A 25164-nucleotide genomic window follows, 5' to 3' on the forward strand; every position below is an offset into this window, starting at 1 on the left:
ATTTATAAATTCTAAATTTTGAAACGTTTATGTAAGAAAGTCAGAAATTAAAAGTATTTTAAAACCTTATGCAGAGTGACCAGGAAAGGTCTCAGAAGCTTTTAAGGGTGTTGCACAATAGGATGTGCCAAGAAATAATTGTTGTGAAAAAACTTCGATACCTTGGGCAGTTTTTGGTTCACCAGTAAATGCAAGTGGTCCGCCAGAGACCGTGTCGCCAGACACTGGGCTTTTCTTCCCTTATGGGCATCCGCGATTCATCGGCACTGGTGGATAGAAGGTGTCTGAAGCGAAAATTGTAACCAGGAAGAGATTTTTCGGGAAACAATGTCTTCATAGCTTTAAATATAGGCATTTCAAAGCCTAGCACTGCAGCTTCTGGTGACCACCCAAGAACCAATTTTCTGATTCCTGGAAAAGCTTTCACATATATTTTCACTTCTTCTGTAGTTCCGTCGTTAGCACGTATACTGTACAGTTGCCTGAACTGTTTCGAACAACAATCAGATGTCTCGTTAAAAAGAAGGCTTCAATTCTCGCACAGGATTTTATCTGCTTCTTCACAACCGAATACCAGTGTTATTTTCTCCAGAACAGAACCGTCACCAGTTTTCAGAAGACTGTTAAACGAACTCTTCGCCAGGACATGAAGATCTTTTTGACAAGTAATAAGCTGAATCGAGAAATGTAAAAAAAAAAAAAGAAAAATGTGACAGATGATGTTATCTCCAGACTTCTCAAGTTCAATCACCAGGGTTTTCACAACATTCATTCCAAATCAGACGGCTCTCGTGCGTTTCTCCTTCCCCAAATATACTTTCATCTTCCAGCAGTACCTTGTTGCACTGTCACAGATTGTCCATACCTTTAGTACTGATGTACTAGGTTTTGATGGCATGTATGGTCGAAATGAATGCGACATCGAAATGTGACCAACTGTTCATCCACCGTCATGCACCATCCTGGAATCTAAGTATCCCTCAGTTTCCCTCATCTCAGAAACTTCTCTGATTTGTTCCAGTTTGTCATTTGACATATGTTAACATCAGGATATTCCACGGTCAAAGCGCAACACCCTCAGAATAGCATGGAAGCGATTGCGAGACATTGAGCATTGAGCAGTGGTCGCTGTTCTCCACACTTCAAAGGTGAGTGACATCGTCATTTCTTGACTGGTAAACAGTCGGGATCAGAATATAAAACAACTTTTCCACTCCATCCTAATCTATATCCACCTAGGCTTTGTAAACGATTCAACTTTCCTTGTGAGTCCACAAACACACTTTCTCCATTAGGGGTACATGAAAAAACAACACAAAAAAGACTCTTCATTATCACAGATCCTAATCGAATACCTTGTAGGTCACTGGTCTTCTTTCAGTACATCATTTTCGCACTGCCAACCAGAAATAGCACCCAGAGCATCAGTAGTCCATATTTGATTCCTATTATTAGAAAATTACTACTCGTACTCAACAGAATTTGCACTAATTCCTGACATCATCATCTTCGTGTTGTTCTGAGTTTTTAGCGACTTCTAGGTCACTATGATCATCACTGAAAAATTCAAATTCACTAGGTGGGTTTTCAGAACCAGACGACTGCTGCAACAATTCCCTTATCTCGCCATCTAACAGTCCTTTTTGCTGTAACATTTTTTTTTTCTTGTAGAACAGACAACTGTTATGAAATAATGCACCAGACTAAATATGTGCTTATCACTCGGATGAAGTCTAAGATGCGAGGCAACAATAGCCAATAATGTTACAGACGCTGAGCAGACAGACATTATCACGATTAAAAATTGCGTGTGACAGGACGGGACTGCAAGGCGAGTACTGGAGAAATCAATATGTAAGGTGTCAGGCAAATCCAACACCTTCCATGAAAACCCTGACATGATCAGCAAATCCAGTAGTATGTCACATAGCTCCGAATAAATCGTGACATTAAGTTAACCAAAGTAATACGAGTAACGAGTGAGCAAATCGAATACTACAGACTAACACAAGAATGCCAAAATGCATGTCATACCTTCCCACCATGAGACAGACGCAGTTAAGAGGGGAGAAACGAGAACAGAAGCCGAGAGCAGAACCGTGTTAAGCTAGAAGGCCCTACAATAAGGGACGGACACCCACGTTTCCAGCTAACCGCTAGGACCACCCCCCAGCCCATGTTGAAAGCTAGAGCCCTCCAGAAGAACAGTATAAATCTTACGATAACACAAAAAGGGCCACACCAGCCGCAAGTTTCAGCGTGAGACTTTTCGCGTCTCTGTTACGTTGCAAACGTTAAAAACATTGCCCCAACACGAAAAGTAACTGCCAGGACCACCCCCCAGCCCATGTTAAAAGATAGAGCCCTCCAGAAGAACAGTATAGATCTTACGATAACACTAAAAGGGCCACACCAGCAGCAAGTTTTAGCGTGAGACTTTTTCGCGTCTCTGTTACGTAGAAAACGTTAAAAACATTGCCCCACCACGAAAAGTATAACGTTTCTCATGGGATAGACAGAATTTTTGTAGGCGGATGAAAACACAGCCAGATAGTTTTTTTTTAAACCAACATCGGTAAAGTGTAGTAAGGAGAAGTTAGGAAAGAGATGCATCTGAGACGGCGAGGTGAGCGGAGCTGTGCTGGCCGCCGCCCCCTGACGAACACTGACAAGGTAATGAACGCACGCGATGATGCATTTTTGAGCTCATAAGGCTTCACTCAGAACTGCAGAAGTCTCATCTGTTACATCCCCTTTTTACGTGATACTAGTATCGATCGTCAATTGAAGCTCATGGTATTCACATTTGCTGCGTAAGTTAAAATCTGAAACCCGATGATTTTTCTGTTATATAATTATTGAGAAGCCACATCAGCCACTGTAATTTACGACAAGTTAGATAAGTAATAAAAAATAATTGAGGGTCACTGTAGACCATTTTGAGAGTTTTCTCTTTTGTGAAATTTAATTTAAACCTAGATTATAGATGTGATACGGCATAGGTCATCCTTCAATCCATTGTCTCGGTCCGGGGCACAGTTTTAGTCTGCCAGGAAGTTTCATATTAGCGCACCCTCCGCTGCAGAGTGAACATCTCATTCTGGAAACATCTCCAAGGCTGTGGCTAAGCCATGTCTCCGCAACATCCTTTCTTTCAGGAGTGCTAGTTCTGCAAGGTTCGCAGGAGAGCTTCTGTAAAGTTTGGAAGGTAGGAGGCGAGGTATTGGCAGAAGTAAAGCTGTGAGGACGGGGCGTGAGTCGCGCTTGGGTATCTCAGTTGGTAGAGCACTTGCCAGCGAAAGGCATAGGTCCCGAGTTCGAGTCTCGGTCCGGCACACAGTTTTAATCTGCCAGGAAGTTTCAACGTAATAATAATCATATACTGCCCTCTGAGGGCCAGTGATAGAGCGTTAACGGCAGGGAGCCATCTTTCTGATGTGACTCGTCTTCAGCCGGACTTTGCTTTCCAAAGCTTAGTCTTTCAGCAGATGGGCCACTGTTATGAGGCTCCTTCCTTGGGTTGTAGTTACAAGGTGAGTGATGCGCAACACAGTGGCCTATCCCTCTTAGCCTCTCCTCACCTGCGGAGACCACACTGGAGGGGGGGGGGGGTGGGGGCGATTACCAGCCCTCCCTCGTGTTATACCCTTTCTAGTTGGGGACTGTCAGTCAGATATCAGAGGAATAGGTCCTCTTGCTGGAGGTGCCAAACCAGCTACCCCAGCGCCTATGCAGCCAATAGATCCTGCTGAGGGTCCTGTATGAGACACAGCACACAAATGCCCTGAATACGCCCATAGCTTCACCACCAAGTCCGGCTTGGGGGTCCACCACCGCCGACAACACTAGGTGGCTGCCAACGTGGCCATCAAGATGGACGATAAACCCGTGATGCGGACCAAGAAGGAGGGCCTCTCGCTCGCCCAGGCCGAGTTCTTCTATGGGAGGGACTGCCAGTCCTTCTTCACCAACAAGGAGCTCCCTTGCACCTTTCCCGACAGGGTTGACGCCATCAAAGGACTGAGATGGAAGCCTGTACACCACCAGCGCGTGCAGTTTCTGGCCATCCTGCAGGAGAGAGACGAGGAGGGACAGGCGTCCAGTCTAGGGCCAGCGAGGTCGCCGCCGACGACCAGGGAAAGGACAGCACGACACCGCCAGGGATGCCGCCGCCAGATGTCAGCGGGGAAGACCTCACGGAGCTTCCTGCAACTGCACAGCGCTTCTTGGCCTGGACCACCACATCATCGGTTTGGGGCTGGGGATACAGCCCGCCACCGTCTTGGGCATGCTCCCAGATGCCCTCACCTCTGTCGGCTCCATGGAGGGGAGATTCACAGGTTCACGCCACGCCCCCCACCTAAATAGCAGCAGCCGCCTCAGCGTTGGAGGAAGTGGCGCCGGTGGGAGTTCGCACGTACCCAGGAGGCCCTCCAGCGGTCCTGCACATGTGGCGTGTGGGGTCTCCTGCATGGCAGCCTGCTGCAACCACCACCTGACATACCTGTTGTGCACGATTTCTGGGCCGGCCTCTTTCAACAGCAGCCACTGTTAACCGCTGGCGCCATTGGTGACCACCTCTTGCTGCACTCGCAGCCGGTTGACTTCAAGTGCCTGTGGAGGCCGGTCACAGCAGAAGAGGTCGCCGCTTCCCTGCTGCCCAGGAACTCTGCGCCAAGCCTGGACGGCCTAACTCCTGCCGAGCTGCGCCTCCCGCCAAGCAATATGGTGGTTAAGATAATGAATCTCATCCTTCTTGCACGAGCACTCCCTCGCCCCCTCCTCCTTGCCTGGAACACCTTACTCCCCAAAACGGTTGCACCACTGACTTTTATCCCATTGCTGTATGCTGAGTACTTCCATAATGGTCTAACCTCACGCCTGACGCGTCTGTGTGCTGTAGATATACATCAGTGGACCTTCATCCCTCGGGGTGGAACGCTGGAAAACACGTTCATCTTGGACTAGGCTCTCATCGACGCAGTCCGCTCCTGCCATTCTTTCTTTGTTGTGTCTCTCGACGTATCTAAGGTGTTCGACTTGCTAGACCATGCTACCCTACGCACCGTTCAGAAATCGCATGGGCTCCCGAGCGAATTTGCCGACTATGTTGAAAGCTACAGAGGCAGCAAGAGGGTGATAACGGATGGCGGCGGCGTGAGCGTGGCCGTGCAGCAGTCAAAGGGCATCCGTCAAGGGGCGTCCGTCAAGGGAACCCTCTCTCTACCCTCCCTTTCAACAAGGCCATGACATAATGCTTAACACCCTGCCTTCCCACACAGGATTCCGGATTTTAGGTCGCAGAGTCAATGATGCGGTCCTCACTGATGATGTCCAGCTGTCTGCATCGACGAAGAGGGGCCTGCAATTCCTCATAGGCGGAGCCATGGCACCCCTCGCCCATTTGGGGCTGCATATCAACTTGTGGAAGTGTTTCGTCCCTGCCTTAGTGGCCTCTGGCCACGAGAAGAAGGTGAAGGTAGATGATTCCGTCACCTTCACAGCTGGCAGCGCCACCATGCCGGCCCTACGCATGGGTGAGACCCTCCGGTACCTGGGGCTGCAGTTCTCCTCTTACGGTTGGTGCTTGTTCCACCATCGCCGCCATCGTCACCCGGGCACGCCTGAAGCCGCAACAGCGCCTCCTTGCCCTCGTCCACGTGTTGCTGCCGGACCTGTATCATTGGCTGGCCCTCAGTCGCACCTGGATAAGTGCCTTCAACGCCGCGGACACTGCGAGGCGTGCAGACGTCAGGAGACGGTTTCGCCTCCCAGAGGACACACCCTTGGACTACTTCCACTCTCATGTAGCCCCCGGGGGCCTTGGCATTCCATCACCCCACTGGATGAGCCTAGCCCCACGGCGGGTCAGACTCCTGACGCTGCAGAGGATGGGGCCAGCTGCAGACGATGCAGGCCTGCGCGAGGTGCAGTTTGACGTCGCGGCAATCGAGCGGCACTTGATGTGGGAAGACCATCTCCTCACGACCTCACAGCAGTTCGAGGAATTGTGGGCGGCCCGTCTACACGTCGCCTTCGATGGTGCGACCCTCTCCGAGTGCGCCGCCATCCGGGGTAGCACCAGTGGGTCGCCTATAGCCGTGTCTCCTCTCCGGGCGCAGCTTCATCAACGCCATCCGCGCCTGCATCAACGCCTTGCCCTCCAAGGCGCGGTGTAGACGCCGGCTCGCGGCTGACAACCGATGCCGTGCGGACGGCAGAGCCGACGATACCGTCGACCACGTCATCCAGGATTGCGGACATTGTCGTGTAATGTCACGACTCTGTTGTGAAGTACGTCGCGCGAGGACTCGTGCAAAGGGGCTTCGACGTCTCGGTGGAGCCCCGTCTTCGAACACCGGAAGGACTCCGAAAGCCTCACATCGTTGTGATCAAAGACGTCCAGGCCTGCATAGTAGACGCCCAAAAGTACAACACGCCGTCCATCAGGCGTGCCGCCCTCGACCTGCGTCCCGGCGTTCAGAGTGTCACCTATTCATCGGCGACCTCCAATTAGAGGGGAACACAGTCCGCGATCAGCCTCATGACGCTGGGCTTTAAGGTGCACGAGTTCTCCATCATCTCATCTTACGTCGTGCTGCGCGTCATTCAGGATTTGTGAGAGTATGACAGCACAGCGTCCGATGCCCAGGGCTGGTGTTGGGTAGGGTGCTGGTCTCTCTCTTCCTGACTCCTGGGGTCTGTCACAGGAGCAATACTGTCTTTGTCCTAACGTCGAGTCATTCTCCAAAAGAATGTAGGAGCATCATAACGACAGCTCGCGGAGATTGTTGGCTGCAGTACAGTGACTGAAAAACGACTGGGAGCGAGATCTAAGGACGACACCGTGTCAAGAAGACATTGCACGGTTCCCTGCGAAAGGACTACACTATGAGGGGACCATAGGATTGTTTGACTGGTCCTGACGGACAGACGAATTATAGCAGGGGCAACCTGGGCAGAGGTTACAATCAATTTGTCACAACGTAACGTCGGGAAGCTTGGTTGTGATCTGCAGTTGCGTAGCGTCTTTTGGTGCTGACTCTACATCACAGTCAGCCAGATTATAATGGGACACTGACTAGGTTTACGTAGTGCTGAGCGGCGTCTCGTTTCTGTCGATGATATCCGATCGACACAAACGTTTCAGTAGACGATCTGGTTTCGTTCTACACGTCATTTTACGTCATCTGCAATTGCCTAGTGTATACTGTTTTTTGAAGCCCTGCGGCGTATTAGTCGTCGAACACTGTTCTTCTTTCTTCACAGTAGCACACTACAGATCAAGAGCGTGAACCGTGGAAACATCAGCATACTGGCCGGCTGCGGTGCTGTGAAGATTCCATCAAAAAGGTTTCGTTCTCTTCCGTGCACTTTTATTCGAACCTCCTTCACGGGCCGCGTGTAGCGGAAGCAAGCGTGCAATTCAGGACGACCTCTGCTGTAGCGGTGGCAGTAGCAGCGGCAGCTTGTGGTGGTTAAACCGCTTACAATTATTGAAAATTATCTTCAGTTTTTTAAAGCCTGCCAAGCGAAAACAGAAATAACAGTGACATTATCGATATCATCAGGTAGCACAGTGATTATTTTACTCACCCCATGGATTTGTGAGAACGATGTCTCCCCTGTAGTCGAATATATAGAAATAAAGTGTCAAGTTAGAGACCTCGGCGACTTTCTTTATCATAGCGTCGTTGGGATCAGACCATGCGAAGTCTTCGAAAAACTGAAAGGATAGAAATAAATACGACAAATAAACTGTCTTTGCTTCACAGAAGGGAGATGGAAGGGCAAAATGTGAATAAAAATTAAAAGACTGATTTGAACTAACGTAAGCTACTTGGAATCACTGAGCCGTTACTGATCGAACATAATGTCGTAACAGACGTACTTATTGTAAATATTCGCCCACCTAATTTTCTCTGCCTCGTATATGTTTTACACAAATTTTAAAATGTGCACTTATTGTTTGTCGGAAATGTTTTTCTAACAGGTAAAAGTGAGATCCGATGGTCTAGCGAAGACTTATACAATACTAATACATCGACAAAGTTCTTCCCAGTTGGGATAAATGGCAAAGACATGCGTGGTATTTACAGCGTCCTTAAACACGAAGTGAAAAATATAAAAATAACAAAAAAAAAATAGATAACAGTATGTTAAAGAAGGCTATGAGAAGAATTGTGGCTAATTGTAAAAATTATTTACTTGCAACGTCGAATAAGAAACGGAAAGACTGAAACTAAAATTAGTGTATATATACAAAGGCACACATTAATGAAAAACTTTAATGTCAGCAATGACACAGTCCGTTTGGATGAAGGTAACAAAAACTTATAACACGTGACTGGAATGGTTGAAATGCTTAACAAAGAATTATGTGTTAAGTGAAACAAAGATGGAGACACGCAGAAAAGTGTTACAGAATTTTATGCAGCATTGAGGAAGTGATACAACAAGAAAGGAAGTTTCATAGACGTAAATTTGACATCGTCAAATATTGTATTTCAGTTGAAATTCATTTAGCTCTAATTTTTCATCACATTTTCGTGCGATGTGACATCAGAAGTAGGAAACTGAAATATACTGATATATGTTGCTTAAGGACTACCGATAACCTATGCTATCATAATACGTAGAAAGAAGGAACATAAGTAAGAAAGCCTTTGCTATAAGGAATAAAACTTAGGCTGATCATAGTTCAGTCTTCAGGGTTACTTAACGTTGTCTTGTAAGTAATGAAGTAGTGGGAGATGAACACCTTAATACGTAGAAGGCACTGCTGTAGACGTTGTCAACGTTGGGCGTCGAGAGATGAAAAGGTTAACATAGGCCAGCAGTGAGAAAATATTTATTAACGTACGGATATGTCTATGTAGAAAAGAATGAGTGATCTCACATTAATACCAAACATTTTAGTATTAATTAAAGGTATGTATTCCATAATTAGCAATTTCTTCATAGTGGTAAGTGTAGCAGTCCTGGGAACTCTATTAATGGTGCTTTATTCCTAACACATGTGTCGTGTCATCAGTAAACATTTCCGGGCTAAGTTGCCGTCGTCGATCTGTAGAACTTCTTCTCCCTGACGTTTCGTTCTCAACTACGGAGAACATCTTCCGAAGTGAGTCGACTCACTTCGGAAGATGTTCTCCGTAGTTGAGAACGAAACGTCAGGGAGAAGAAGTTCTACAGACCGACCACGGCAACTTAGCCCGGAAGTGTTTACTGATGAAGACGCCGGCCGTGAAAGCCTACATGGGATGATACGTGTGTCGTGTATTACAAAATGTGACAAATCCGACGCCTATGTTTAACGATGATACTTAGGAAACGAAACTACATTTCGTAAAAGTTCGCAATAGTGAGGTCGGGAACGATACCCGATGCTGTGCATTTCGACAATATCGAAACTAGGAAGGGTTGTAGGTAATTCACAACCATTTCCATAAAGCTAACAAAACTGATGTCCTACCCGAACAGGCAACCATATGTTGTTGGATATAACTCTTTTTATTAGACAATGAAAAGCGCAAAATAACGGAAAGTTGTTTACAAAGGATTCCTGTACCGGTGTATGAGTTCCAAGTCGATTTCAGTGTAGGGAATAGGGATTCTGGCGACTAAGTCAGCTAAGCGTGTAGTTACGTAACTTCGTACTTATGAAAACAGTTGGGCATCGATCAAAAATGGTCCCACAAAAACACACGCACGTATTAGACTAGAAGTTGTGCCGTACCATAATGTCAATTCATTATCAGACGTGTTTATTTACGCACAAGGCTTTCGCAACTTTTCAAAGGAATCTTTAGTGATGGCGGCTGGCTTTCTTCAATCCGAAGCTCGACTTTTGATTAGTTTCAGACAATTTTACGACAACCACTTAGATAACAACCTAAAACGTAACAAACATTAAACCTCGAACGAATCTTTAATTCTGCAGGGATATGTAAGCTATAGTTGAATCTACTGATTTTTTAAATTGAAAACGCTCAAGCTACAACAGTTGGAGCTACTGTAAGTTTTCCTTATCCCTAGCAGTACCAACGCATTATCCATAAGCTACATTACCACGGTGGGATACGTCATGCCCGCTATGAAGAGATAATGAATTATGAACAGGTTCCAGAGCATGAAAATATCTTTTAGCACATTCTTAGCGATATCAACGCACTTTAATAATGTACACTACCGACCGGCAGGGGGAGGCGAGAGGGGTGGGAGGCGAAGGTTATTTTAAGCCAGCATAAAAATGTTTAAAAAGGTAACATTCGTTAAGATTTTGATGTCTAAGTAATGTCTTGAACATAGAATACTCAATATGACTTACACGGAGGAAAGTGACATTTACTACTACGACATACATTTTTGGGTTAAGTTTAACAGAAAAAAATTATGGAATCTGCTAGAAGAATTCATTAAAAATAATCAAACTTTTTTCAAAATTTTGAAATTTAATGTAAATGACTACATTACAATATTTTCAAAAGGTTGGCACACAGTACCCCCTCCTCCTTGGTGCGGCGAAGGTTAAGCAAAGATGCTTCACGAATGAAAAACGGGATTGTAGATTTTTTCCGTATTGTCATATTTTGAAAGAAATTTTTCTGTTGTAGGTTGCGGACTATTTTTGTACAATTCTCAGGTATTTCTCCGGAGTCTGTTGTACTTTCTAATCTCAGTATGCCATGTGCGGAAAGTTCACTACGTGCACCAAAATCGCGGAAGACCCGTTGTTTTTCGGTCAGAAGACGCCAAACAAGTAGCTAATATTCAATACATGAATGATGTCTTTCCTCACCGATTCAGTATCCAAATTTGCAGAAAAAGTTTCATGCTATATTCCGATACACTCGGCGCAGAGTTTATCATCTTTCCCGAGTCGTTTTGATTGACTGAAGTAGAGTTTCGTTATGTTCGTATATGCCACAAGTATGCATTGAATTAATGACCAAAATTGTTGTTCGATGGGGGACGAAAACATTAGTAGATAAGGGGATGGGCTACATTTATCGTGTTTCTCCTTAGGATAGTTAGATCACTTGAAAATTCTGTACACAAGAACCTCAGTACGTTTGTTATATATTTTCTGTATTACCACTGTAAACTGGAAATGCGATTTTTGTATCGAACATGTTCCTTTATTTAATACTTTTAATACAGCAATAAATATTTATCATCGGTAGAGGTCTCTGAAAAACTTTTTCATGTTTTTGGAAGAGTCATGGACGATTAAGAGCTCGCCTTGTTCTTAAATTGTTAAATAGCTAAAAGTAACTCTCTTATAACACTCTTTTATGGTACTCGTACTCCGGAAGGTGCTTATGTATCTGACGGTTACAACCGTTTTAGGATAGTCCGTACACTTCTCTCTGATAGGAAGTTCTGTGTGCAGTTACTTAGCTGATCAGGTATTCTGTAAGCTAGTACATCGTTCACTACTACAGGAACTAACTGTATAGAATGCCCTCCGTAAAGTCAGATGGCTTCAAATGTTCCAAAATTATACAAGAGAATTTCGTTGCTGATAGAGACGACCTTTGGTTCACCGAATTACCTTAACTGATGCCACAGGGGGAGCAATTTTATTCTCTTAATCTATGCAGATTTGCACACGTGGGGTGATTTTCTAATCCGTCATTAATATCGATCACATCGGACTTCGTACAACTGAAAAGAAGCACTGTGTTAAATTACTCTGCAGAGAAAAAATGTTAGATGATCAGTTTGACCTCAGCTCTGGCATTTTTCGTGCTCCCACTATCATCAACGAGTGATTGAGCAGATTTTTATCTACAACTATTGGTCAGGTCAGTAGCAAAATTAGAATTCGTTGGACGATTATCCTATTGGTCTTCTTAGCGAAATTTGGTTGCATTGAGCTTCCGTTTGTCGGCAACGCTTTGACTTTCTTTAAATCCACATAGAGCAACCACATTGAGTGACCGAACACTTTTATTCACATTGAATAGATAACCATGAAAATAAGGAAGTAGTGTTAGAACTAACTAATTACTCACAGGGATCAGAGTGTCTGGGTCGTCGGCAGAAATGGTGTTGTTGCCGAAGTAGAAGTCTTTCACCTTCCAGGCGGCCTCTGTCTGCTGTTCCACGGTAGGCAGGTGTAAGCTGGGACCTATCACAGCCGCGAAGTCTTTGTTCAAACCGGCTATCAGTTCCGGTCTCCCAAGAAGAATGTATCCTGAAATAAAACTAAAAAGAATCACCTAGAGCAAAGAACTACGATGTGTAGAATGACTAGGACTATAACTACGAAGCAGACTCAACAAACGCCCAGTCTACTGACGAGCACAATACACATACACTTTACCGAAGTGGGCAAGAGTGAAGATAAATCGATTAATACGGGAGAGAGTGTGTTCACACTAAGGAATACTGACACTAGACAACATTTACCAACATAGAACCCGTCTCAGATTTATAAACATCTAATAGCGAAAGTCAGTTACTTGGAACACGAAACAGGCACACATAAAGGACAGAGAAACCAACCTCCGAGACAACTTACACGTTGACACATAATATAGGGTGTTACCGTAAGAGCGTGCAAAAATTTAACTGCACATAAAGGATGTTCCACTGATCAATTTGAGGTAGGGAACCTGGGATCGGGAAGGCAGCTTAAGGAGATAATACTGCGTACTTTTTTATTTGCGCTAGTTACAGTTAACGGCAAATATCTTAATTGACATAATTAACGTACTGTTTGTATTTTATCTTACAAAATATCTTCAAACTGACGGCCATCAACCTCAATGCAAGCATGACATCGGGGAACAAGTTTCTGACACCTCCTAACATATATCCCTAATGTGTTTCGAATAATATCACAGGCAGCTAATTTCATATCCGTATCCACTGAATCATGGACCTTGCCGTTGGTGGGGAGACTTGCGTGCCTCAGCGATACAGATAGCCGTACCGTAGGTGCAACCAAAACGGAGGGGCATCTGTTGAGAGGCCAGACAAACGTGTAGTTCCTGAAGAGAGGCAGCAGCCTTTTCAGTAGTCGCAGGGGCAACAGTCTGGATGATTGACTGATCTAGCCTTATAACACTAACCAAAACGGCCTTGTAGTGCTGGTACTGCGAACTGCTGAAAACAAGGGCAAACTACAGCTGTCATTTTTCCCGAAGGCATGCAGCTTTACTGTATAGTTAAATGATGATAGCGTCCTCTTGGGCAATATGTTCCATGGTAAAATAGTCCGCCATTCGGATCTCCGGGTGGAGACTACCCAAGAGGATAGCGTTATCAGGATAAAGAAAACTAGTGTTCTACGGATCGGAGCATGGACTGTCAGATCCCTTAATCGGGCAGGTAGGTTAGAAAGTTTAAAAAGGGAAATAGATAGGTTAAAGTTAGATATAGCGGGAATTAGAGAAGTTTGGTGGCAGGAGGAACTAGACTTTTGGTCAGGTGATTACAGAGTTATAAATACAAAATCAAATAGGGGTAATGCAGGAGTAGGTTTAATAATGAATAAAAGAACTTGGAGTGCGGCTCAGTTACTACAAACAGCATAGTGAACGCATTATTGCGACCAAGATAGACACGAAGCAAACGCCTACAGCAGTAGTACAAGTTTACAAGCCAACTAGCTCTGCAGACGACGAAGAAATTGATGAAATGTTGTTGTTCTTGTGGTCTTCAGTCCTCAGGCTGGTTCGATGCAGCTATCCATGCTACTCTAACCTGTGGAAGCTTCTTCATCTCCCCGTACCTACTGCAACCTACATCCTTCTGAATCTGCTTAGTGTATTCATCTCTTGGTCTCCCTCTACGACTTTTATCCTCCATGCTGCCCTCCAATACTAAACTGGAGATCCCTTGATGCCTCTGAATATGCCCTACAAAGGGATTCCTATTACTAGTCACGTTGTGTCACAAATTTTTCTTCTCTCAAATTGCATTCAATATCTCCTCATTAGTGATGTTATCTACCCATCTAATTTTCATAATTCCTCTGTAGCATCAGATTTTCAAAACTTCTATCCTCTTCTCGACTAAACTATTTATCGTCCACGTTTCACTTCCATATATGGCTACACTCCATACAAGTACTTTCAGAAACGACTTCCTGACACTTAAATCTATACTCGACGTTAACGAATTTCTCTTCTTCAAAAACGCTTTCCTTGCCATTGCCAGTCTACATTTTATATCCTCTCTACTTCGACCATCAGCAGTTATTTTGCTCCCTAAATAGCAAAACTCCTTTACTCCTTTAAGTGTCTCATTTCCTAATCTAATTCCCTCAGCATCACCCGACTTAATTCGACTGCATTCCATTATAATCCTTTCGCTTTTGTTGATGTTCATCTTATAGCCGCCTTTCTAGACGCTGTCCATTCCGTTCAACTGCTCTTCCAAGTCCTTTGCTGCCTCTGACAGAATTACAATGTCATCGGTGAACCTCAAAGTTTTTATTTCTTCTCCATGGATTTTAATGCCTACTCCGAATTTTTCTTCTGTTTCCTTTACTGCTTGTTCAATATACAGATTGAATAACATCGGGGAGAGACTATAGCCCTGACTCACTCCCTTCCTAACCACTGCGTCCCTTTCATGTCCCACAACCCTTATAACTGCCGTCAGGTTTCTGTACAAATTGTAAATAGCCTTTCGCTCGCTGTTTTTTACCTCTGACACCTTCAGAATTTGAAAGAGAGCATTCCAGTCAACATTGTCAAAAGCTTTCTCTAACTCTACCAATGCTAGAAACGTAGGTTTGCCATTCCTTAATCTATCTTCCAAGATACGTCGTATGGTCAGTATTGTCTTACGTGTTCCAATATTTCTACGGAATCGAAACTGATCTTCCCAGTGGTCGGCTTCTACCAGTTTTTCCATTCGTCACTAAAGAATTGGCGTTAGTACTTTGCAGCCGTGACTTATTAAACTGATAGTTTGGTAATTTCCACATCTATCACCACCTGTTTTCTTTGGAATTGGAATTATTATATTCTTCTTGATGTCTGAAGGTATTTCGCCTGTCTCATACATCTTGCTCACCAGGTGGTAGAGTTTTGTCAGGAATGGCTCTCCCAAGGCCGTCAGTAGTTCTAATGGCATTTTGTCTACTCCCGGGGCCTTGTGTCGACTCAGGTCTTTCATAGCTCTCTCAAACTCTTCGCACAGTATCATATCTCCCATTTCATCTTCATCTACATCCTCTTCCATTTCCATAATATTGTTCCTAAGTACATCGCCCTTGTATAGACCCTTTATATACTCGGTCCACCTTTCTGCTTTCCCTTCTTTGCTTAGAAGTGGTTTTCCATCTGAGATCTTGATATTCATACAATAGTTCTCTCTTCTCTAAAGGTCTCTTTAATTTTCCTGTAGGCAGAATCTATCTGGCCCCTAGTGAGATAAGCCACTACATCCTTACATTTGTCCTCTAGACATCCCTGCTTAGCCATTTTGCATTTCCTGTCGAACTCATTTTTGAGACGTTTGTAATCCTTTTTGCCTGTTTCACTTACTGCAGTTTTATATATTCTCCTTTCATCAGTTAAATTCAATATATCTTCTGTTACCCAAGGATTTCTACTAGCTCTCGTTATTTTACCTACTTCATCCTGTGCTGCCTTCACTTTTTCATCCCTCAGAGCTACCCATTCTTCTTCTATTGTATGTCTTTCCTCCATTCGTGTCAATTGTTCCCTAATTCTCTCCCAGAAACTCTCTACAACCTCTGGCTCTGTCACTTTATCCAGGTCCCATCTCCTTAAAGTCCCACCATTTTGCAGTTTCTTCAGTTTTGATATCCAGTTCATAACCAATAGATTGTGGTCAGACTCGACATCTGCCCCTGGAAATGTCTTACAACTTAAAACTTGGTTCCTAAATCTATGTCTTTCCATTATATAATCTATCTGATACCTTCTAGTATCTCCAGGCTTCCTCCATGTATACAACCTTTTTCTATGATTCTTGAACCAAGTGTTACCTATGATTAAGCTATGATCTGTGAAAAATTCTACCAGGCTATTACTAATGTAGAGTTTTCTTCAGAAAGGTGTATTCCAGCTGTTTATATGTATTTCTAATACTGTGTCACGTGAAACTGAGGACTGAGTCCTGATGGGGAACATCCTGAAACTTTTCTGAAATCATCAATCACAGCTGAAACGTAAGCAAAAATTCGGAGTATTTTGGGGATACGTTCAAAATACGTAGGTGTAATGTAGAACAAGAAACGTTTACTGGACGCAAAATGTTAATAAGGGGATGAAATGGACTGTCACTATTATTTGGGGTAGATGGTGGTGGTGATTCAAGGGTTGGAGTGGGGGAAGATACAGCCATTAACTATAGATGCATTACCTTATAAGATCTCTTTCATTTAAAAGATTTTAGTTTTCGTACATTAATGAAATAGGCCACTAACTCTGATACAAATGCCGTGACCACCAGAATGACAAGAGTCAGCTGTTGGAACAAGTAGTGGAAGACGCAAAGAAGTTACAGAAAATTTATCCGAAACGTTTTCCGTTTAAATTTTGTACTAGCCTTGTACTGACCGAGAAAAAACCCGTCATGCAGCACGAGTGTAGCAGCTACGACTCGGATGGGGTAGACAAGGAATACGTACCAGTTTCGGCAGAAGCAGTGCCCATCATGATTGGCACGTTGTTGAAACGGCCGTCTATGAGCATCTGATTGGGGGACTCAGTAACTACAGCACCCTCCACATCTGGCTCGATATTTGGTTCCCACGGATGGTGTATAATTTGCTTCTTTTCCTAAAATGCATCAAAAGAAAATATAAGTCACACTTACAGCCTTTTAAGAGATGTAGGTACCAAATCTTTGCACAGCAATAAGTGTTACTTCGCAGTGTTCACAACATTATGCGTTTTTATCTTGTGGAACAAATGCCTAGTGACAATAGGCATTTTAAATGAGAGAATTGTTTCACTAATGTAATTATAAGTCAATTTTGAAATGTCAGATGCTGGTTAAGAATTTTTCACATCGGCTGCAGTTGTTTTATTTACTGGCAGTCACCATGTTCTAGTTATTTTTGCACAGAGTACAAAAACAGCGCAAGTACTGAGCACCGTGCGACAAGAGATGGCAAAGTACACCGTGAAGTGATACACACTGTTGCAATGGAAATATTAATTAAAGAAATAAAGGAACTGATATTCTCGTAATGTGTCTAGCAATAGATGCTGTGACCGGAGAAAATTATTTGATCACTCAGCTATTGTTATTTCAAATTTGATGTGGGAAAGCAGCTGCTGCCCCTGTGTGTCCTAGAAAGTAAAATTAGGATCTCCTTTCTACCCCACAACATCCAAATATATATTGTCTGTTTGAATTTTGTACTCATCTTGTATTGAGCAAGAGAAAAGTTGTCATGTATCATAAGTGCAGCAGTTACAATTCGGATGGAGCAGACACAGAATTTGAATTTCCATAAATTATTACTACTTCGATCACTTAGGAATCATGTTCAGACATATAATTAAAGAAAAAGTAGTAACAACTATCTGTGTAGGTAGATAATAAGAACTGAAATAGTTTAAACTTTAAAGTTCTTGAAACTGTACCTTACTACTCACAAACTGAAAAAGTTAATTATTTTTGTATAAGAATTCAGAGATAAGGTTACAGTAAAAGAAAGGGTGCTGTACCAAACCTGTAACAGCGTTTAGTGGTATCGAGCAAGTTATTATTTCCAGAATAACCTCGTACACATCAGAGTGTCATGGATGATGACGTTGATGCTGGCGATGTATTTATGTGACTGCATCAATGGAGGGTCTCTAGCACCGGCAATAAAATTTTGAGTTGGGTGTGGGTTAAAGTCGTAGGATACAAAAATTTAACTTTAGTTGAAAAATAATAAAAATGGCCTGATGACATGCGTATATACACACCACAAATAAAAAATCGTCAAAGAACATTCATTTTTCAGATCTAAGACTCACAGAAAAAAGGAAGAAGCAGTGGGAAGGATTAAAATAACACAGAAGATAGCTCTTTCAGACTGATTGCTGGAATATAAAGGATGTGCCAGCCGCTCTGAAACACACTAAGATTTCCAGGCTAAATCTGAGGCTGGAGACCAAAATCTTCACAGAATTGTCAAGGTTTATCACACTCGTATCACACTTGACCACTCATCACATAAGATAGAGAGCAGGTCTCCACCTAAATTTGCTTCTGCTGTCTCAGCACAATAAAAAGTGCTCTCAGTTTAAAGGTAGCGTATTATGATTTCGACGGCGTATGTCAGGGGACAGTGCCCATTCAGAGAGAGGTCAGGGTCACTTGATCCAAGAAGAGCGACCAATGTGAGGGACGCTTTGGCCAGATTGTTGGCTCTGCCACCAATGGCTTAGTGTACCTCTCCGCCAGCCATTTATCCTCCCACAGTGTCACAGTTCTGAGTCAACAGCAGAATGACTGCAGGGGGGGAAGGGAAACTATGCCACGTTTTGTCCCCTGTAGCACCCTTTCGCTGCTTGGTCTGCTTGATTATTTATCCGAATTTCCGCGGGCGCTGATACCCAGCGCGGAGATACAAACTTCCCTTGCAACTGAGAAAGAAGCAGATTTTCTTCAATTTATTGTAACATTTTCTCTGAATAGTACAATTGTTGTAACATTATAGGGCACTAAGGAAATTTTAGCAAACAATGAACTTATTGTTGTGAAAACACATCATTTGCTCCAGAGCCTTCGAGATCTCTGTGGCAAATACGGTGTATTCATTCGAAAGTCAAACCCTGAAGACGCGGTTGTGAAACACTACTGAACAGTCGAGAATGTCCCTTTGCTTTGAAACGCCAGTTGATTTTAAAACCTTGATGCATATCCAAAAAGCTATAAAAGAAAGAAGTGCGATCTTTATGAAACTCCGTCGAATCGGAAATATCTGTGAGCCTCTTTAGGAGCCAAGGTGGAGATCTGCCCCAACCTTGGTGTAAGATATCAAAATCAGACGTAGCCAGCTATAAGAGGCAATCCGTCCTACTGAATGAGGCCTTTATCTCTAGACCAAATGAGACTCGCAGGAACCTCACTGTGCCCTTAACATGAGGAGCATCGTGGCTCATTCTTACCCCAGTAAAGTGCAAAACAGAGCGTTAACATTTAGAAAAGCCGCACACAGATTTTTCGGTTCAGAAATTAAAACCTCTCCTCTCCGCCAACTCTTCCAAACTTCTAATAGTCTGCAGCAATTGATGAGTTGTTGATGTAACGCTGGAGGAGGAACAGAAGATGGAGAAACGTCTACAATCAACCAACACAGAACAGGTCTTATTAATGTCAACGTTGTATCATTGATAACTACAACGAAGACTGTCACACTATAAAAAACTTGGGGGACATGGTTCTCTTGTTCAGGTCGATTATGGAGGACGTCGCCGATTCGATATTTAAAATGGAGATTTTTTCTTTTGTTTTTTTTTCTTAGTCATCAATGTTGTGACTGGTTTGATGCGGTCCGCCACGAATTCCTCTCCTGTGCTAACCTCCTCATCTCAGAGTAGCACTCGCAACCTACTTCCTCAATTATTTGCTAGATCTACTCCAATCTCAGTCTTCCTCTACAGTTTTTGCCCCTCTACAGCTCCCCCTAGTACCATGGAAGGCATTTCCTCATGTCTTAGCATTGTCTTATCATCCTATCGCTTCTCCTTATCGGTGCTTCTCACGTATTCCTTTCCTTGCCGATTCTGCGCAGAACCTCCTCATTCCTTACCTTATCAGTCCACCTAATTTTCAACATTCGCCTGTAGCACCACATATCAAATGCTTGGATTCTCTTCTGTTCCGCTTTTCCCACTGTCCATGTTTCACTACCATACAATGCTGTACTCCAAACGTACATTCTCAGTAATTTCGCAGTGCGCAGGGGCCGCGCGGGTAGAGGCACCATATCACTGATTGCGCGGCCCCTCCCGCCGGAGGTTCGAGTCCTCCCTCGGGCGTGTGTGTGTATTGTTCGTAGCATAAGTTAGTTTAGGTAGTGTGTAAGTCTAGGGACTGTGACCTTAGCAGTTTGGTCCCATAGGAATTCACACACCTTAGAACATAGAAATTTCTTTCCCAAATTAAGGCCGATATTTGTTATTAGTAGATTTCTTTTGGCCAGGAATTCCCTTTTTGCCATAGCTAGTCTGCTTTTAATGTCCTCCTTGCTACGTCCTACATTGTTTATGTTACTGCCTACGTGGCAGAATTCCTCAACATAATCTACTTCGTGACCATCAGCCCTGATGTTAAGATTCTCGCAGTTCTCATTTCTTCGATTTCCTCTCAATCCATACTCTGTACTCGTAAGGCTGTCCATTCCAACCTGCAGATCATGTAATTCTTCTCCACTTTCACTTAGGATAGGAGTGTCATCAGCCAGTCATATCATTGATAGCCATTCACCTTGAATTTTAGTTCGATTGCTGAAGCAATCTTATATTTCCGTCATAGACTCTTCGATGTAGAGATTGAACAGTGGTGGCGAAAGCCTACCTCCCTGTGTTACACCCCACTTAATATATTTAATCTATTTAATTCGTTCTCCACTCTTGTTATTCCCTCTTGGCTGTTGTACATATTGTATATGACACATCTCTTCCTATAGCTTACCCATACTTTTCTCAGAATTTAAAACATCTTGCACTATTTTATATGTCGAACGCTTTTTCCAGATCAACATATCCTATGAACGTGTCCTGATGTTTCTTCAGTGTTCCTTCCATTATTAACCGCAACGTCAGAACTGCCTCTCCCGTGCCTTTATCTTTCCTAAAGAAAATTGATAGTCATCTAGCCAACCTCAATTTTCTTTTCCATTCTTCTGTATATTATTCCTGTAATTGACTTGGATGCATGAGCTGTTAAGCTGACTGTGCGCTACTTTTCGCACTTATCGGCTCTTTCCGTCTTCGGGATTGTGTGGATGATGCTCTTCCGAAAGTTATATGGTATGCCGCCAGACTGATACATTCTAGACACCAACGTGAATAGTCGTTTTGTTGCCACATCCCGCAATGATTTTAGAAATTCTGATGGAATGTTATCTATCCCTTCTGCCTTATTTGATCTTAAGCCCTCCAAAGCTCTTTTAAATGCACATTCTAATACTGGATCAACTATCTCTTCTAAAAATGGTTGAAATGGCTCTGAGCACTATGGGACTTACATCTGAGGTCATCAGTCCCCTAGAACTTGGAATTACTTAAACCTAACTAACCTAAGGACATCACACACATCCATGCCCGAGGCAGGATTCGAACCTGCGACCGTAGCAGTCGCGCGGTTCCGGGCTGAAGTGCCTAGAACCGCTCGGCCACACCACCCGGCTATCTCTTCTAAATCGACTCTTGTTTCTTCTTCTATCACATCAGAAAAATCTTCGCCCTCATAGAGGCCTTCAGAGTACACTTTCCACCTATCCGCTATCCCCTCTGCATGTAACAGTGGAATTCCCGTTGCACTCTTAATATTATCACCCTTGCTTCTAATGTCACCGAAGGATGTTTTGACTTTCCTATATGCTGTGTCTGTCATTCTGACGGTCATTTCTGTTTCGATGTCTTCATACTCTCCCTGGAGACATTTCGTTTTACCTTCCCTGAAATTCCTATTTATTTCATTCCTCAGCGACTTGTATTTCTCTATTCCTGAGTTTCCCGGAACATTTTTGTACTTGCTCCCTTCATCGATCAATTGAAGTATTTCTTCTGTTACCCATGGTTTCTTCGCAGTTACCTATATTTTCCTTCCCAAGTTCTGTGCTGGTCCTTTTTTGATACGTCCATTCTTCAAGCGTATCTCGTCATTCCTTAGTACTTCCGTATCCCACTTCTTTTCTTCCTGACTAATCTCTTAAATTTTAACCTATTCTTCACCACTACTACATTGTGATCTGAGTGTATATCTGCTCCAGGTACACTTTACAAGCCAGTATCTGATTTCGGATTCTCTGTCTGACCACGATGTACCACCTGGCCTTTTTCAAATATAACTGCTCCTCTTGTGATTCTTGAACAGACTATTCGCTGTTACTGGTTGAAGATTATTTCAGAACTCAAGTACCCTTTCCCTCTCTCATTCCTTGTGCCAAGCCCATATTCCGCTGTAGCCTTTTTTTCTGTTTCCCCTACAACTGCATTCCAGTCCCTGACGACTGTTAGATTTTCATCTCCCGTTACGTACACTCTTTGACATAAAACTTGACCGGCGGCCGGCCGCTTCAGAGGCTAAGTCCGCGCCGATCGCGACATGGGACAAAAAAACTGGCCAACTCGCTAATTCTCTAAGTCCGGTTATCTGCACAATCTGGCAACACTGCAGACTGCGGCACTTCCTGGAGGAAAACTTGTCCCACATAGAGAAACTCTAGGCTGATTACGCCTGTGGTCTAGCGGTAGCGTGCGTTGTTTCTGTTCATAACGTCTGTGGATCGAGAGCAACTCGCATAAAATATTTTTATAGCCTCTTCTGTCTGAATGCTGAAGACGTGAATGTAATGGTAGCGCAGATTCAATCTATTTCGCTTTGTGACACACCGATATCAAAATTTTATTCACCAACGATTTTGCGGCAGATTTCCTGCAGACTGTCCTCCTCTGGACGCCGTATGCGGCAAAGCTCCGGGATCCATTTGCTGGCTACTGGCAGCGGCCGTGGCGACAGCAGCGGCGCTGCACTCCCCCGTTCTTTATCGAAAGCGCCTGCTACCTCTCATCGCTTTTGATGATTTAAAACGCTTTATTATTAAATGTTGCTCCACAGAAAATTTCTACAATTTCCATTCACGCTCAAAAGCAACGGAGACAGACGCCCTGATTAGTAGGCGGGTATTATATTACATTAATCGGCAAGAGCTGAGTATGGCCCGAAATTAATTTCATAGACTGGGACGAAATGAAACCACCTCACCACATTCGATGAATTTATAAATGCTTCATACCTCGTTTCTTTTCCTTTCAAACTCAATTATTTGTGCAACTTTTGGTCAATGTTTGGATGTTTTCGTCAAGCCAGAGTGAGCGTCTGTGGTGTAAAGTGTATTACAGTTCATGTTTCATTCCTTATGGTAAGTCTATGCGATAAACTGTGTGAATACCTTGCAATGCATGCTCTGTAGCAGTGCAGGAACACTGCACATTTGGAGTTCATGAAGTATTTATTGTCGATCGGAAGTGATAGTTAAGGTCATCAGATTTAAACCAGAAAAATTTGTCGTTTTGAAGGTTTCAGAGAACGGAAAGGAATTGCTAACGCCGGTGTTAGAAAACGTCTACAGTTAAATGCTATTGCAAAAATTTAGAGGAAGGGAACTATATTAATGAACATGTGCACTTCATAAACAACCTTCTGACATGTTAGACCTATACGACGAACAAAGCTCAAATTTATATCGTTGACAGTCGGTTTGAATCTTTTCAGGGTCTATTTTACAGTGAAGCACCTTGGAATTTGCAAAGCAGAAATCCATGATATTAACTTAATTTACTAAGTCGAAATCGGACGAAGATTGATGTTTAAAGGCATTCTTCAGATTTCGCATAAGAAATTTTTACTAGCAGTCTGCAACTCCATTAATTAAAATGTAAAATAAAAGGTTGTAGTCAGCGGCTTCTACCGTGAATCGAACTGCTGTGTCTTATAGTACAAGCACTGCAACGCACAAGGGAACCTCTGAGATAACGACACACTGGCTGCGAGAGGCGGAATATAGTCACTGCGATGTTGCCTGAGCCTCAAAACGCAACCTTAAACACACGAACAGAGGAGGTGGAGATTACTGTTTTAACGTCCCGTCGACAACGATGTCATTAGAGACGGAGCACAAGCTCGGATTAGGGAAGGATGGGGAAGGAAATCGGCCGTGCCCTTCCTAAGGAACCATCCCGGCATTTGCCTGAAGCGATTTAGGAAAATCATTTAAAACCTAAATCAGGATGGCCGGGCGCGGGATTGCACCGTCGTCCTCCCGAATGCACACACAAACAGGTGTTACTTATGTGAAGAACGCCGTTCTTGGAGTCCAGAAATTAAATATACTTTCTAATTGTGTCATCTTGCAGTGGATTATATCGTACGAGTCTTCGATGTGGAAAACGAATGTCAAGTGAATTTAGCGAGGTAACGCCGACCTACACCCGGAAGTAAATGCACTATCAGAGTGTTGACAAATACACTCCTGGAAATTGAAATAAGAACACCGTGAATTCATTGTCCCAGGAAGGGGAAACTTTATTGACACATTCCTGGGATCAGATACATCACATGATCACACTGACAGAACCACAGGCACATAGACACAGGCAACAGAGCACGCACAATGTCGGCACTAGTACAGTGTATATCCACCTTTCGCAGCAATGCAGGCTGCTATTCTCCCATGGAGACGATCGTAGAGATGCTGGATGTAGTCCTGTGGAACGGCTTGCCATGCCATTTCCACCTGGCGCCTCAGTTGGACCAGCGTTCGTGCTGGACGTGCAGACCGCGTGAGACGACGCTTCATCCAGTCCCAAACATGCTCAATGGGGGACAGATCCGGAGGTCTTGCTGGCCAGGGTAGTTGACTTACACCTTCTAGAGCACGTTGGGTGGCACGGGATACATGCGGACGTGCATTGTCCTGTTGGAACAGCAAGTTCCCTTGCCGGTCTAGGAATGGTAGAACGATGGGTTCGATGACGGTTTGGATGTACCGTGCACTATTCAGTGTCCCCTCGACGATCAGCAGTGGTGTACGGCTAGTGTGGGAGATCGCTCCCCACACCATGATGCCGGGTGTTGGCCCTGTGTGCCTCGGTCGTATGCTGTCCTGATTGTGGCGCTCACCTGCACGGCGCCAAACACGCATACGACCATCATTGGCACCAAGGCAGAAGCGACTCTCATCGCTGAAGACGACACGTCTCCATTCGTCCCTCCATTCACGCCTGTCGCGACACCACTGGAGGCGGGCTGCACGATGTTGGGGCGTGAGCGGAAGACGGCCTAACGGTGTGCGGGACCGTAGCCCAGCTTCATGGAGACGGTTGCGAATGGTCCTCGCCGATACCCCAGGAGCAACAGTGTCCCTAATTTGCTGGGAAGTGGCGGTGCGGTCCCCTACGGCACTGCGTAGGATCCTACGGTCTTGGCGTGCATCCGTGC

The 25164-nt window shown here is 44.1% G+C and overlaps 1 protein-coding gene across 1 annotated transcript in view; it reads right to left on the bottom strand.

Moving 5' to 3' along the window:
- Positions 1 to 25164, bottom strand: part of LOC124789506 (cholinesterase-like) — a 185407-nt gene that overhangs the window by 17584 nt on the left and 142659 nt on the right. Inside the window, exons 7-9 of the mRNA XM_047256891.1 lie at positions 16622 to 16772; positions 12021 to 12202; positions 7597 to 7726 (exon numbers count right to left, since the gene is read on the bottom strand). Coding sequence (XP_047112847.1) covers positions 7597 to 7726; positions 12021 to 12202; positions 16622 to 16772 — 463 coding nt within the window. The remainder of the gene's footprint in view (positions 1 to 7596; positions 7727 to 12020; positions 12203 to 16621; positions 16773 to 25164) is intronic.

This window comes from Schistocerca piceifrons, chromosome 3, assembly GCF_021461385.2.
Source record: "Schistocerca piceifrons isolate TAMUIC-IGC-003096 chromosome 3, iqSchPice1.1, whole genome shotgun sequence".
NCBI lineage: Eukaryota > Metazoa > Arthropoda > Insecta > Orthoptera > Acrididae > Schistocerca > Schistocerca piceifrons.